The 15,342-nt window shown below is 42.3% G+C and overlaps 1 protein-coding gene across 1 annotated transcript; it reads left to right on the plus strand.

Moving 5' to 3' along the window:
* Positions 1-1,350: 1,350 nt before the first annotated feature.
* On the plus strand, positions 1,351-14,881 carry kpna4 (karyopherin alpha 4 (importin alpha 3)). The gene is made up of 17 exons (XM_050073674.1): positions 1,351-1,564; positions 3,406-3,450; positions 3,603-3,692; positions 6,646-6,675; positions 6,761-6,813; positions 8,441-8,536; positions 8,857-8,942; positions 9,831-9,917; positions 10,007-10,176; positions 10,725-10,769; positions 10,949-11,080; positions 11,239-11,367; positions 12,080-12,184; positions 12,276-12,347; positions 12,541-12,703; positions 12,809-12,903; positions 13,953-14,881. Exons 1-17 carry the CDS (start codon positions 1,496-1,498, stop codon positions 14,046-14,048), a joined length of 1,563 nt encoding a protein of 520 aa, XP_049929631.1. The 5' UTR covers positions 1,351-1,495; the 3' UTR covers positions 14,049-14,881.
* Positions 14,882-15,342: the final 461 nt, after the last annotated feature.

A 15,342-nucleotide genomic window follows, 5' to 3' on the forward strand; every position in this document is an offset into this window, starting at 1 on the left:
GAACAGTCTGATAAGTTCAGCAAATCACATCACGTTACTGTAATGCAGCCTTTAAAACTAAGAGACAACACTTACAATATTATAATATCCAAAATGATATCTAATCTCATATCACAATATGGACATAATAGGCCCATCCAGGGGCGGATTCTCAGACAATGGGGCTCCTGGGCACAGATATGCAAAAGGCCCCCCACACCTCTCCTATTTAGAGCAAGATACACACACACTTTATAGTTGTTTAAACTCTTTTTGTGTCTCTTTAAAGTTATTTTGTGTCTCTTTGAGGCCATTTTTTGATCATTTTGTTGGTCTCATTATGATTGTTTTGCACTTTTTTGTAATTATTTTTGTCTCTCTTTGCAGTTCCTTTGCATCTCTTTGTGGTAAATTTGATTCTCTGTTAATATGAGTGACATTTCAGCCTGTTCTCATTCCCAAGTTGCAGAATACTGTCGCTTTGTCTGTGATTTCGGCGGCATGATATGCCACCAGGTGGCGTCTGTTTGTAATGCAACTGGACGTAACCTTTTGTGGAGTTATGACACGCTGCGGCTAGCCAGATGGCACCTGTTGCAGCTGTATGAAACGTTGACGGTGTCAGGTTGAAACGGTAACAACATAATATAAGGAGCTGGAAAATCCAGATAGGGCGGGAGGGAGGGGTGGAGGATGGGTCCAACAAACTCTGAACTTTCACCAGGGAGCGCATTGTTCCTCTCTAACCATGTGCTTTTGTTGATATCTTGGTGTTGGTAGCGGTGACAGCAGACGCAGGAGGATACCTGTGTATAATATGTAGATGTGAAAAGCCACTGACAAAGTGACAATATGCGACAACCTGACGATGAGATGACGGATGAGAACATGTTGGACATTTATCAGGTGATAGTCAGGGGGGCCCCCCTTACACTTTAGGCCCCAGGGCCTGTGCCCATGGGTGTATTGATATATTGCCCAGCCCTGTACTGATAGGTTACTTTACAATAAAAAAAACTGCATAATTTTTTAAAACATATTTTATATATAAAGAAATCTTAATTCGCAAAGTACCTACAGCTGTACAATAAATACAAGTAAAATAGAGAAGTAGTGGCATAAAAATGTAAAATGTAAAATACTCAAAATTGTACCGTATTGACTGTAATTGATGTACCTATTTCTACAAGTGTATATACACGCATATAAATATATATATACTGCATGTTAATTGTCATTGAATATAATGATAAAGCATGAGTTTGTATCTTGTTATGTGGCGCGCCCTGCAGATTGATGTTAACAGTGAAACCAATGAGAGTGGAGGGGATTTCCCCACCCTTCCTCTACGCCAGAGCGAGGCTGCCCTCCACCACCGGCAATCCCAGTATGCACCGCGGACAGAGCAGCAAAAAATAGTCCGTTAACGAAAGGCTGAGAAAAGGGAACTAGAAAAGGGTAGCTCACCAGCTAAATCCACGAGTTAACTGTATTTAACGTAACCAGAACCGCTAACATGGCTGACAACGAGAAACTGGACAACCAGCGGCTGAAGAATTTCAAGAATAAGGGCCGTGATTTGGAGGTAAAAGTTATGCAGATCGGTGTCGAGGATCTCCTCTTTTCCTCGGCGCCGCCGCCGCTCTGTTCACGGCCAGCTTCGCCTCCTGGCTTCCTTGTGACGTCGTTTCTAATTTCCAACATCGGGAACTTTTTACCCAAAGCCTCGACCAGGGCCTTCGCGGACCATTAGTTAAACACCGCTGACCTTGGTCGGGCGATTTCCCTCTGCGTTTCACCGGTTTCGCTTTAAAACGAGACCGCGTTGGTTATAAAACATGTCAGAAAAGCTAGTCAGAGTTCATCGCCTCCGCTGGATGTGTTCTGCTAGCTTGATGCTAGCCAGGCCCACGGGGGACACGCTAGCTTAACTGAGGCATATCGTCCACCGGAGCGGTTTATGTCGATATGTTAGCCTGGGAAAACGTTTAATGATTGTCTAAAAGTACATATAGTTGACCTTGAGGTTGTCTTGAGGAAATATGTGCCTGATTGGCAAGCTAGCACAGCGGCAGATTAACGTTATTTTGATACTGCAGTTAGCTAACCTGCGTGCTAGCTCGCCTGCTAGCCACCGTGAAGCTCAGTGGTTGGGCTTGGTGGTGCTGGTGGCTGCAGTTCCACCCATCCCCCGTCTTTATCGCCAAAAACAATGGCGGAAACCAGTTAGCCTCTTAGCTGACCAGTTACCTGGTTATTTTAAACCGTGGCGTGATGTTAAAAAAATATTCCGTGGTTTACCAACGTCACACATGCTTGGCAAACAAGGTTAAAGGCGACCAGCTAGTTAACACGATCACATGACTGATAGATCAAAGCTACACGTTAGCTAACGATGGATCTATAGGTTCAGATCATTTACAGTCAGTCCAGTACCATGCTTCATTAATGTTAGCAGGGGATGTTGTTGTCAGGCGGGCTCACTTCAGATGTATATGAGAAGGATATAGTCACACATCCTGTTTGACAAGTTGTTTCTGATGCGACCTAGGCCACTAGACATGAGATGCATCGTCTGCCAACCTGTTAACTTTAGCTATCATCACCAAGGTGGATGGCTGTCAGTGGTGGACATAAGCATTACAGACAAACATCTCATCTATTCGCTCATAGTAACGCGAGCTTTAACATATACCTTATGCTCAGCTGCCAGTTTATTAGGTACAGAGCAAAAACTAGTGTGATCTAATACAGCATTCCTGCAGTAAATCCTGTCTGCACTAAGGATATAATGTCACAGTCATTGTTAAAACTGTTTTGGAGAGCTGCTGATTCAACTTCATGGTCATTTCAGAGGCTGTAGTTGTGATGCTGTTGAATTGTATTACAATTTAAAAAGAATCTGCATAAACTACTGTCAAATAAAGGCCACAAATCAGAGCCAGCACCTCTCTAAAACAGTTTCCTCAATCAAAAAACAAACATTATAACCTTCATGAAGGTCTTACAGCAGGACTGCAGTAGTTTTTGCTGGATGTGCCTAATAAATTGGCAGCAGAGTGCATCTCATCATTGTAACAGTTGTTTTTTAATGGAAAAAAGCATGAATAAAAATGGTATATATCAAAGAATACGGGGGTTATCTGTCTTGTTAAGGCACATAAAATGGCCTAGCTGTAACTTAAGCTGAGTCATATTCGGTCATCATGCTCATGTTAAATGTGTTTGGGTGCTGTCATACGCAGAGTGTGGGCTGTTGACTTAATGCTCCAGGTATGACTGATGCTGCAGATCAGCTCTGGTCGCATAAACGAGATCCTGATCTGAGACTGTGCCCAAATTTAATTTTGTAGCTTGTGTCACCCTCTTGGGCTAATATGTTAATGTTCCTAGTTGTGTAATGTTAATGTGCTGTCTCGCCAACAGACAATGAGAAGACAGAGGACTGAGGTAGTGGTGGAACTCAGAAAGGTAAGTACATTTGTATTATATTGTGCTACCTACTACAACTAAGACTCAGACATTATATCTGCAGTACTAAAAGAGGCAGAGTTTTCCTTGTTATCATCGTGCGTTTCTGCTGGAGTGTGCATGAAGTGGTATTTCTGTTCCCTCCACCACAGAGCAAAAGAGATGAGCACCTTCTGAAGAGGAGAAATGTACCCCATGAAGACATCTGCGAGGACTCTGATGTCGACGGAGACTTCAGATCGGTACGGTTGTGCACCCTCTGCTCAAACTGTGTCTGCTGCCACCAGAAAATCAAATACACATATTTTTAGGTTTTGTGATGCAAGGGCAGAGAATTGTATAGCTGCTGTGAGGTACTGCTGAGTACTGGGAATGACAGCTTGGCATAATGTTAGTCTAAAGGGTTTTTGTTTTGGGTTCATCTCACTGGTCAAACACTCCAGAGGTTTCGGACATGCTGACATTTTGTCTCTGTGATGTTGCCTCCTTGGCTCCTCTTGCTCAATGTCAGTCGGGTGGGGCAGGAGTGTAGGCAAACGTGCAGTCTGTCTTTCTCTGTGCTGCTTGGTGTCTCATGGGATATTTTTTTCTGTATATCTACTGCACACTACTCCTTGGTAGAATAGATACAATGGTGCTTTATGGGGCCCCTCTAGCATTAATGTTTGAGATTCCTGTCATGCAGCGTTTTTGTGTGACATGGTGACATGCTTGCTTATGTAATCTCTGCCATGAACACCTATGTGGGTTTTAGTTTTTCCACTTTCAGATGAAAGAAGGCAGGTATAGAGTGGGTACCTGAGAAGAAAATAACTAATTTTATAAGCACTACTGGTAGTAATAGTTGTGGCAATAATTACAGTACCTACAGAAAATTATTTGTAATGCAAGTATTAGTCTGAAAATTATGCATCAAATTGGGGCCAACTCTGAGGCACTTGTTATATATAATACGCTAACAACGTCACAAAAAATAGATCAAGAACCCCACCATCACTGAGGGGCTCCACGTTTGACAGTATTACTGGATAAAAAAAGGCCACTCAGCAGTTCAGAAATTCAATCACAGTAACTGCCTAGTGGTATTGAGAGGGTTGACTCCAAACGGGCTGCTTAGCAATATATCAACAATGACATGCTGCTCTGACTCACTGAAAGACATTAGAAAGGCTTCTGTGGAAAAGTGTGCTGGCCAATCTAGTTTAAATACTTAACAACCAGTGACCGCTGTGTGAATGTTTTCAGTCGGTCTAAAATAACACACTGATTGTGCCTTTAGGACATTTGCTTTTTTGTTTTGTTTTGTATTTGTTAGTTTCCTATTTGTGCTTAGCTCTTTCACAATGAAAAGTGTGGGCATACTTAGCTTGTTAGATTCACCAAAATCCTCACTTTCCCTCAGCTTTTTTATTTTTTATTTTTCTGCTATTGTCAGCGTCGCTGTCACCACTATTTTAGTATCCCTAGGTTACACTTGTCTCATGCATATTTTGTATGAAGGGCTGTGTTAGAATGACATGTTTTGTATTTGAGGGTGCACAGGCAATCAGCTGCAACTGCTAGCTCTCAGAGGCATCTGCCAACTTTATTTAAAGCTGTAGTTGGTAACTTTTTATATAAAAGAAAAACTTTTCTCATATTTGCTGAAACTGTCTCTGCATTCATACAGCACTTAACAAGACAGACAATATGTGAGAAAGAAAAATCATATTCTCCTGCCTTCTCTGTTGCCTTGTAGCGCTTTTAATGGCCTTACCACACATGAACAAAAACAACGAACTAGAGCCTAGGAGTCCCTAATACAGCTGTCAATCACTGCTTGTGAACTGCTGTCAAACTGTCAGCTGGCAGTGCTGATCAAAAATGAATCCAGATTATGTTACTACGTTGCCCATTTCTCACCTCCAGATGTTTTCAGATACATATTTCAGTGTACAGTTTGGCTGTAAAGTGAGAACATTGGTTAGGACTCTTGGGGGTTGCTTTCAACATGGTGGCCGGGTCACAACCTGATTTTACAGCTAAAAAGCACACTAAAATGTGTTTCTGAGAACATTTGATGTGAGAAATAGGTAATGCAGTAACGGAGACTGTGAACTGTTGTCAAACCAGGCAGTGCTGATCAAATATGAATAAACATTCTGTTACTGCATTGCCTATTTCTCACCTCAGATATTTTCTGAAACATATTTCAGTGTACAGTTTGGCTGTATAATGAGAATGTTGGTCCAGTTGGTGGGTGGTGCTTGGTACTTAGGCTGATTATTTTCACCATGGCAACTGGATCACAAACTCTCATTTTACAGCTAAACAGTACACTAAAATATGTTTCTGAAAACACTCGATGCGAGAAAAAGGCAACGCATTACCAGAGTCTTGATTCATATTTGATCGGAGCTGCATAGTTTGACAGTTTGTCTGCAGTTTGTGAGCAGTGTACATGACTGACAGCTGCATTAGCAACTTCTCGGCTCTAATTGGTAGTTTTTGGTGAGCTGGGTAGATTCTGCCAAATCCCATATGAAGCAGTAAGAAGGGGAGGAAGGATGTGTTTCTTTTCAGACTATCTGTCACATTTCAGAATAAAGTGACACTTTCAACAAGTATGTCACAAAGTTAGATTTGTAAAATGTTACCAACTGTAGCTTTTAATAAAACACGAGTCATGGTCAGAGCTTGATTAAGACAGTAAGACAGACTCTACACCATGGCCCACACTGGGCCCTGAACTCCCTGCAGAGGGCATCAGGTGAGCTTGCCAGTTGGCAACTTACCGTGTTGAATGCTGGCCCGCACGTCCAGCCTGCTGACTGTTGCACCACAGCACTACATTGGTGCAAGTGAGAATGTAAGTCTCTGCATTGTCCTGGTGGCATTTCCCAGTCATGAGCCTCCCCTCACTGTTCTCGGCGGTGCTTTCGTTGCTTTCCTTCCTGCATGTCAACTTCACATACAAAAGCAATTTTGGGGAAGGCTCTGCCAGGATATGCACTCTTAAGGGTATTCAGATGGCTTTTGTCTGGTGGACGCTGCTGTGTGCAACAGTATTGACTATTTCTAGCCTAACCAGTGATTTTAAAATGTACCTGTTACTGATCATAGTGTAACTCCTGATATCACAAACTGTACTCGTTACAAGTGTGTGTCAAAGCACAATTCCTGACTCATGACTCTCCATAATGTTTCATTTTTTAGCAAAACACCTCTCTTGAAGCAATAGTACAAGTAAGTGGGATGTTTTTTTCATCTCTGTCATTTATCCCCAGTGAATATTATGCATCAGATTTTTAACTTTAACTTTGCATTGTAGAATGCCACCAGTGATAATCAGGGCGTTCAGCTGACTGCTGTTCAGGCTGCCAGGTAGGAAAACACACCCTCACACTCTTGGACTCTACCCATTATCCCTTCAATAAACACCACATCATTGAGTATTTATTTAGTATTAATTAGTATTTATTTATTTTAGTAGTTTATTGCCTCTGTATTAACAACAGTGTCACATTTTTCATGTTGTTATATTGATTTTCACAGTTAAAGCAAAGTGGATCGACTACAGGATTTTAGTGAATACAAAAGAAGTGTTTCTACTGAGTCTGTCTGCTGAGTACGATCTTACAAGCAGTCTGTGTAATCCAAAATAAACTGAACTACAAATGTGACGGTGACCTAAATGAATTAGTGAAATCGGACATGTCTTAAAGTTAAAACCCCAGATGGAAGTTAACATCACCATGGTTCCCTCGCCAAAATCCAGTGGGAATTTTCCATTGGATTATGGCAACAATTAAGCTCTGTGGCAAACAAAAGCTAATGATGTTACACGTTTTGTTTAGCACTATAATTCACTTTTATGATTTTTGAAGCATAAATGCAAGCGCCAAAAGTAAAAAGCTAACATTAGGCTATAAATGAACTTCACCACAATTGCATGACGCAAACATGTCCACCACAAGGCTCCAAAGCCGTGTCAGTGTGATGGAACTCTGTAGTGTCATCCAGCAGCTTGTTAGCAACTGTCTTGTTTTTTTTAAGACGCGTACAATCTTCAAAATTCTCAAGGGGAGTATTTACGGATGCATTTTATGCTACAGAACAAAAGGTGAAAGTCTCATGATCTTGTGCTAACCCACAGACCTTATTTCAGGCATCTAACTAAAAATGATTTTGAGACGAGGGACCCGAAAGTGCTGAAATGCAAACTCATTTGTGGGTTTTAGGACTCATTCCTGCACTGCCCTAGTAATTCATTGATATGTGAATATAGGTAATATTGCGGTGCATCAATATCAACTCAAGGCTGTCATGATTATCCCGTTACCACTCAAACCTATTTTTCACTATGAATAAACTATATGGATGCTGTATAATGTTAAAGTAGTAGTTTGAGTGTAGTACAGATTCACATCTGGTTCATCTGGTATTAGTGAGCCTGAGATTCTGCACCAGCACAATAATACTTTGTCTTAAGAGGTTCTCTGACTAAAATTGATAGCCTCTTGCAAAATACGTCTCCAGTGTTGAAATTTCAGGGGCTGAATGTTTTTCCAGCTCGGTTAGACAGCGGTGATTTACAGTAAGTCAGCCCCGTCTGATTAATGGACGTTGTAAATGGCACTGCAGCTCGGTAGTGCAGCCCTCCTCAAGTCCGGTCAAGTGCAGCACGAGGTGGCTGAATTCATGAAACATGTTTCTGGATTAATTTTGTTTGTTTGTCTTTAGTTCTTAATGCCATTGAAGTCTACCCTGCAGCTTTATCTTGACTCTGAAGATGTCTTCACATGTTACCTGATGTTGATGTTAGGTCATGTTCAGGGTGAAGTCTAGTGTCATAACGCTAACGAGGATTGTGTCTGACTTACATTGTGTAGACACATTCTTTAGCTGTTTCTCTGTGTGTGTCATTGGTTCGTCTTCTTGGTATGTGTCAGCAAAGCTATGTGAGCCGAGTGAATGAGTAATGGTATTCTTTGTCCCTTTGTTTTTGTAGGAAGTTGTTGTCCAGTGACCGTAACCCTCCCATAGATGACTTGATTAAGTCTGGGATCCTTCCTATACTGGTTCACTGCCTGGACAGAGATGACAAGTAAGCAGGCTGTAATTCTGTTTGTCTGCATGTATCAGTGCATCACGCTTTTTTTTCCATGTGTGATAATTATAGTACGAGCTAGCCCTTTTTCCCCAATCATGTTGAGTTTATGTACACTTCAAAGTTATGCTAATGAGCAAACCAGTTTTAGCCCAGCCTACATCTGTAGCGGTTATGTAAATGTGTTCTAGTTTTCACCTTCCAGGAATGGCAGAAATATAAATGACTCATGATTAGCATGCTCTCACTGTTTGACACCACTGCCCAGTCACACTCACTTTAACCGTGGCCCTCATCCATCTCTCACCTCCTGACAGCCCATCTCTCCAGTTTGAGGCAGCCTGGGCTCTAACCAACATAGCGTCTGGTACCTCAGAGCAGACCCAAGCCGTGGTCCAGTCCAGTAAGTACCACACGCACACACCGCTATTTCCTCTTTGTCTTGATTATAGCTTAATCTCTTTTCTTTTTGATGCATCTTTGTGATCATCAGCTTGTTTTATGACAGATTTTGAACGCTCCACTAACTGTTGATAAATCTATAGTATTATTTCATCACTTAGTAAACCACAGTTCACATTTACATCACCTTGCCAGCTGATGCAGTTTGCAACAAGGTGAAAGAACCCCAGAAATGCACAACTGCACACAAGAAATGTGTCTGTAGCACATACATCAATATTTACCTGCATTATTTGTCACTAGTACTTTTTGTCAATTTTGCTCAGCAACTAAAATACAAAATTAAGTCTTATTGTGGATGTAAAGTCCAAAAATTACTATAAAGAATTGCACTGCGTGGCCATCTTGATATTTGTTTGCCGCATGAATGTACTGTGCTCATTCAGAGGTGGTGATTGGTCCCTTTAAATGGCAGTACTTTAAGCAAGCTTTACCATAAGGGAGCTGACACTGAAACACTTAAATCAGCAAACTTCAGAATTATTTATCTTGACAACACATAACATCACATTCTATGTTTACTTAGGCAGGCTTACGCAGAGGACATGCTTTGAAACTTTGCTTTTCAGTCGATGCACCAAGAATAATGTGACAATTAGCCACTTTGTTAGCATGCAGGTCGCAATAACGTTAGGTATAATCGCTAGAAAAAAAAGAATACTTTGTAGGGCCGTTAAGCTGTTGCTTACAGTTTTCCATGATTTGCCTATCTCTTACTAGAGCTGTTAAAATAATTCTGTGAGGATCATGTTGTACCTGAATTGAAGCAACACATCTGATTGTGAAATGCCCTTTATGTGACTGACACCTGTCTGTGTCCTTTGTGCAGATGCTGTGCCGCTGTTTCTGAGGCTCCTTCACTCTCCTCACCAGAATGTGTGCGAACAGGCGGTCTGGGCCCTGGGCAACATCATAGGTGAGTCGCTGTTGGTGTGTTAGAAACAAAAACAGTCAGTCCCGAGATGACATGCGCTCCAACTGGGTTTACATGTGTGTTCTACCCAGGTGATGGCCCTCAGTGCAGAGACTATGTGATCGGCCTGGGTGTGGTGAAGCCCCTGCTCTCTTTCATCAGTCCCTCCATCCCTATCACCTTCCTCCGCAACGTCACCTGGGTCATGGTCAATCTGTGCCGCCACAAGGACCCTCCACCACCCATGGAGACGATCCAGGAGGTGAGTACTTGTGTTAGACTTAGAGATCGAGAACAAGGGAGATGTTCGTGTAGATTTTTGAGTAACATGGGGGTCAAGGAAAGGCAGTATTTCAGTGTTTAATCAGTCATGCAGTCTTCTTTAGTTTATACATATTAGGAAGCAAGATGTCCATAATCATAAATGCCAATATTTCTCAAGATCACGCGTCCTTTTTATTTCAAAGCCACGATCAGAAGAGGGGATGCTACATACGGTCTAAAGCTTACAGCTGGAATATTTTATGAAAATAGGGAAAACAGCTCCATATCATTGAGGTCAGGTCAGAAGAGGCTCCTTCACTGTTCTACCAAAACTGGATAAATTAGGTCAAATTTACTTTGTTGTTTATGTTCTGAAGTGAATTACGGTGTAGCAGGTATTGCAGAGTACAGGATCATGCTGCCATGTCAACTATTAGCCTTTTATGGCCTGTACAGATCACGTGGTAAACCTGTTGATGTTTTTGTTTTAATGTTTTCCACCTAATGATCCCTCCTGTCTTTTCCTCTATTCGAATTTTTCCTCAGATCCTGCCAGCTCTCTGCGTGCTGATCCACCACACTGATGTCAGTGTAAGTAGAGTAGATGTTTTTCCCAGAGTTTTTAAGCAGGCTGGTGTGACTTGGCTTCACACTCTCAACTATTAGCAGAGCTCTGTCCCCACAAAATGAGTTCCTGTTATATTAACACTGTTCTAAAAAAGGGTGGAGAATGAAATTCATTAGTTTGTTTTGCTCTTTGCTTCCTCCAGATCTTGGTAGACACAGTGTGGGCTCTGTCTTACCTGACGGACGCTGGAAACGAGCAGATCCAAATGGTCATCGACTCTGGCATCGTCCCACATCTGGTACCTCTGCTCAGTCACCAGGAGGTCAAAGTTCAGGTATGAAGAGACACCAGGCATGGCACTGATTATGCTCAGGATTAGATTAATTAAACTTCAGGCATGGACATTAGAGATTAGATTGATTATACGTGGGATCAAATTAATAAATTGTATCATCATTATTAAACAATGTTGCACTTCCTCTCCACATCCAGACTGCTGCCCTGAGAGCTGTTGGGAACATAGTGACCGGCACAGATGAACAGACCCAGGTGGTGCTCAACTGTGACGCTCTCAGCCACTTCCCTGCACTCCTCACACACCCGAAGGAGAAAATCAATAAGGTAATACATCCTCCATCTTCCTCCTCACCCTACACACGTACACGCCCTCTGTTTTCTGCAACACGTGTCGCCTGGAAGTGATGAAATCTGAGACTTGGTGCTTGTGTGAATGCTGTGTGAAAGGTGTAGATGGGACAGATAGCTGTAGGGATTCCCAACGTGGAGGATCGCGAGGAGCAAGAAGACAAAGAGGATCTCAGTGGGGAGCTGGTTGTAGTTAGTTGGACAGATTTGGGGGGTTGGGGGAGGAGGGTTGTCTGTGTGCATGTGATTGAACGTGTGATACCGTGGGTTGGTGGCCAGAGGGTGCTGAAGACCACGTGTCTCTGCTGATATCGGAGTGCATCTGAGACCAGTCACTTAAAAATGAGGCCCACTTTGTGACTTGGACGATGATTAGAGCCTCAAAAATCGCCCTTGCCCCGCCCACAGCACTCTGTCTCAACCAGAGGTCAAACACTCAGTGTGGACATCTGGATTCTGATCCAGTTAAGATACAAAAACTCATACTTACAAGTGTTTTAACCCTTGGGGAGAGGGATGGACGGTCTGTCATGTTTCATTAATAATCAGAGTTCTCTCTAGTTTAAAATGTGACTCAGTGAAATCACTGAGCTGCTTTGTTTAGGATAAAACCTGTGTACACTTACATCTCCATGTCTCGCCTTCCCACAGTAGAAAACTGACTGTATTTGTGCTTCTTGTCCTGTAGGAGGCAGTGTGGTTCCTGTCCAACATCACAGCAGGCAACCAGCAGCAGGTGCAGGCTGTCATTGACGCCAAGCTAGTTCCCATGATCATTCACCTGCTCGACAAGGTGTGTATCTGTCTGTCTGAATAAGCTGTGACGTATAAATGGATCATGTATGGATAAAATATGTGTCGCTCACTTTGGATGCATTTTTTAGGGTGACTTTGGCACTCAGAAGGAAGCAGCCTGGGCCATCAGCAACCTGACAATAAGTGGGAGAAAAGATCAGGTAAGAATCATGTATTCCCCAAAATAATTTGCCAGCCGTGGGCTCACCTGCCCATCACTCACCAAGCAACTGTTGCAATTTGATTTTATGTACAAAATCAAATGTATCTTACAAATTAAATTAAGTCATAAAACCAAAAACTGAATGATGATAAACAGATGTTTTTTTCCCTCGTTGTCTCTGCTGCCTACAGGTGGCACACCTGATCGAGAAGCAGGTGATCCCTCCATTTTGCAACCTGCTAACAGTGAAGGATGCCCAGGTCGTGCAGGTTGTTCTCGATGGCCTCAGCAATATCCTCAAGATGGCCGATGATGAGGCTGAAACAATTGCTAACCTTATTGAGGAATGTGGTGGTAAGTCCCGCTCGTACCTTCAAGGTTTTATGTTTATGTTCATTAATATTAGGTATTCATGTGTGATTTGAATGGTGTTAAATTAGTTATTTTTTTATTCCTCAGGTTTGGAAAAAGTGGAGCAACTGCAGAATCACGAAAATGAAGATATCTACAAATTGGCATATGAAATTATTGATCAGTTCTTCTCATCTGATGATGTAAGTTACAAGAAAATGCTCCCCCCCCCCCCCCCTTTCAAAATTGATTTTATCACTACAGTTTGAAGTACGTGTCAAGCAGAGTCCTGCACTGGTCTGATTATCAAGACTGAACCAGAAATACTGCATCCGCCCGCCACTCGCACACATGACAAGTTAGTTCCCCATCCGACCAGACCCACCAACACAAGATCCGCAAATCCTAAAACCATGCACTGTTCGAATAATTATGTTAGGCAGCATGTTGTCAGTGATGTAAAATTTAGAAAATACAATTTAAATAAATTGTATTAAATGTGTTTTTTGCTTATTCTGGTCTCATCCTCTGTTTGGAGGTTAAGGAGCTCCAGGACCACATTGTTTTCCCAATTTGCGTTTTTTGTCTGCTGGTCTTCTTCTTTGAGTTAGCTGCTAATGGCTTCTAGCTACTTTTTAATCTCCCGCAGTGGGTTGCACACATAACACGTTTTACACAGATTACACAGGTTACTACCTGCGCTGCTGGTTTAAAGGCAGGACAACACTGTCACATTTTATAAAGATCAGTGAAACAGAATAACTGCATGAAATTCTTGCCTTGAGCAAGCAGTGTAAAAGGGGTGCAAGTCGCTAAATTAAATCCTTATTATTCAAATTTTAACCTGGGATCCAACCCATATGTGTTTTGTTTTTTTCACGCAGAAACAAACCCGAAAATAATATTAAGACCAAATACCACCCACAAATCACCTTTTTGGTGGGTTAGCTGCAGGGACCCGTCCTGATGGAGGAATCTGGTGGAGTCCAGTGGTGCTTTTCAGTAGTGTTGCTGTGTTGTTAAGTTGAAGGCTCAGGTTGATATCACACTTGAGCATTTCAGTACCATCGCATTGAAGTTATGGACGAAACATGTTGAGGATAACTCACAAGTTAAAGGTGGCATTTGGTATTTGACTTTTGTAATGCAGAAAGTTGCCTCATAATGCAGTGAACACCTCTGGTGATTGATCTACTGTCATGTCTGCTGTACATTGTTTTAACACCGTTTGTCTTGTCGTCTTTTCATTCAGATTGATGAAGACACCAGCCTGATTCCAGAGGCCATCCAAGGTGGAACTTATGGCTTTAACTCAGCCAACGTGCCAGCCGAGGGATTCCAGTTCTAGACGGCATCTGGGGTATTCTGGAGTTTTGTTCACGATGCAGCACTCTGTTCAACATAAAAAAATTAGGAGAGAAAGAGCGAGAGAGAGCGAGAGTGTGAGAAATTTGATCCATTGTGCTTGGCTCGTGGGATCCATGGCTGCATCTTATCTGAGAGAAAAATGTGTGGATTTCATTTGGCATTCCAGGGGAACCAGCCCAAATGAAGTTTGAGATGGCGAGTGGGTGCGAGTGAGAATGAGTGGCTACATGTTGCAAAAAAAGCAAAACATCTACATCGAATGCGTTGAGAGACATGCCGACATAACTTCTGTGTTATTGGAGCTGTCGCCTTCGGAAAACTACTTCAAACGACAACAAAAAAACTCGATGTCTGCCCGGGGAGAACCAAGGACATCCAAAAAATATGAAATCAAGAGATCTTGAAATATTACAATACAACAAAATGCAGAGATGAATATAACTTTAATTATGAACTGAGATGAACCACGAACCATCACAATTCTGCGGTCCTCCGACTCGAGAGGGCGCCACCCTCAATGTGCCCCTCCCCCAATCGGCCACGCTATCAGACATGTGTGTGAATGGACCCATTGTGTATGAATGGCTGGACTCAGTGCTGAGGAGCCAGGTTCATCTCCTCCAACGAGACGCCCCGATAGGGCACCATCCTCTCCCCCTGGTGGGCGGGGCCAGGAGTCCGGCTGCGCGTGTCGCATGTGCGAGAGAATGGACGGATGAGTTGTTGTGTGATTGGCTGCGTGCGTGACTGGGAGTATGCAAGTCTGGGTGAGAACGCATGCAGAGACGGGAAAAAAAAAAAATACAAATACAACATCTGAAGAGAAACAAAATTGCAACAAAGAGGTCAGCAAAGGTTTCAGGAAAAGAAATTCTGCCTTTGAAAGAGAGGCTGATCTGCAAATCCCTGAAAGGAAGAACTTTGGATATGAAAAAAAAGTCATCGTCATCACAAGGATTATTATTTTTTTGTTTTTTTTTTGTTTTGAATTATTGTTAAGTTAGTATTAATTGACACTGGACAATGCTATTGGCAGGTGTGGAGCAAAAGTGCATTGTATTAAGATGCATTTGGTGGCTTTTGGGCTTTTCTTTTTGCCTCCAGTGTGTTCCTTTTTATGATATTTTTTATTTTCAGCTTTTAGTTTCATTGCTTCTGTAAAGGTGATTGACGACGATCGTATTCCACCCTCACACCAGAACCCTAACCTACGCACCAGACATGGGCTTGATGCTGTGAAATTCTGACACCATCACTATAGTCAACCAAATGAC

The sequence above is a fragment of the Epinephelus moara genome, chromosome 2 (genome assembly GCF_006386435.1).
Source record: "Epinephelus moara isolate mb chromosome 2, YSFRI_EMoa_1.0, whole genome shotgun sequence".
Taxonomy (NCBI): domain Eukaryota; kingdom Metazoa; phylum Chordata; class Actinopteri; order Perciformes; family Serranidae; genus Epinephelus; species Epinephelus moara.

Coding starts and splice junctions, on each gene's coding strand:
- kpna4 (XM_050073674.1), top strand. CDS start 1,496: ATGGCTGACAACGAGAAACTGGACAACCAGCGGCTGAAGAATTTCAAG. Junction 3,693..6,645: donor TCGACGGAGACTTCAGATCG/GTACGGTTGTGC, acceptor TTCATTTTTTAG/CAAAACACCTCTCTTGAAGC. Junction 8,537..8,856: donor TGCCTGGACAGAGATGACAA/GTAAGCAGGCTG, acceptor ACCTCCTGACAG/CCCATCTCTCCAGTTTGAGG.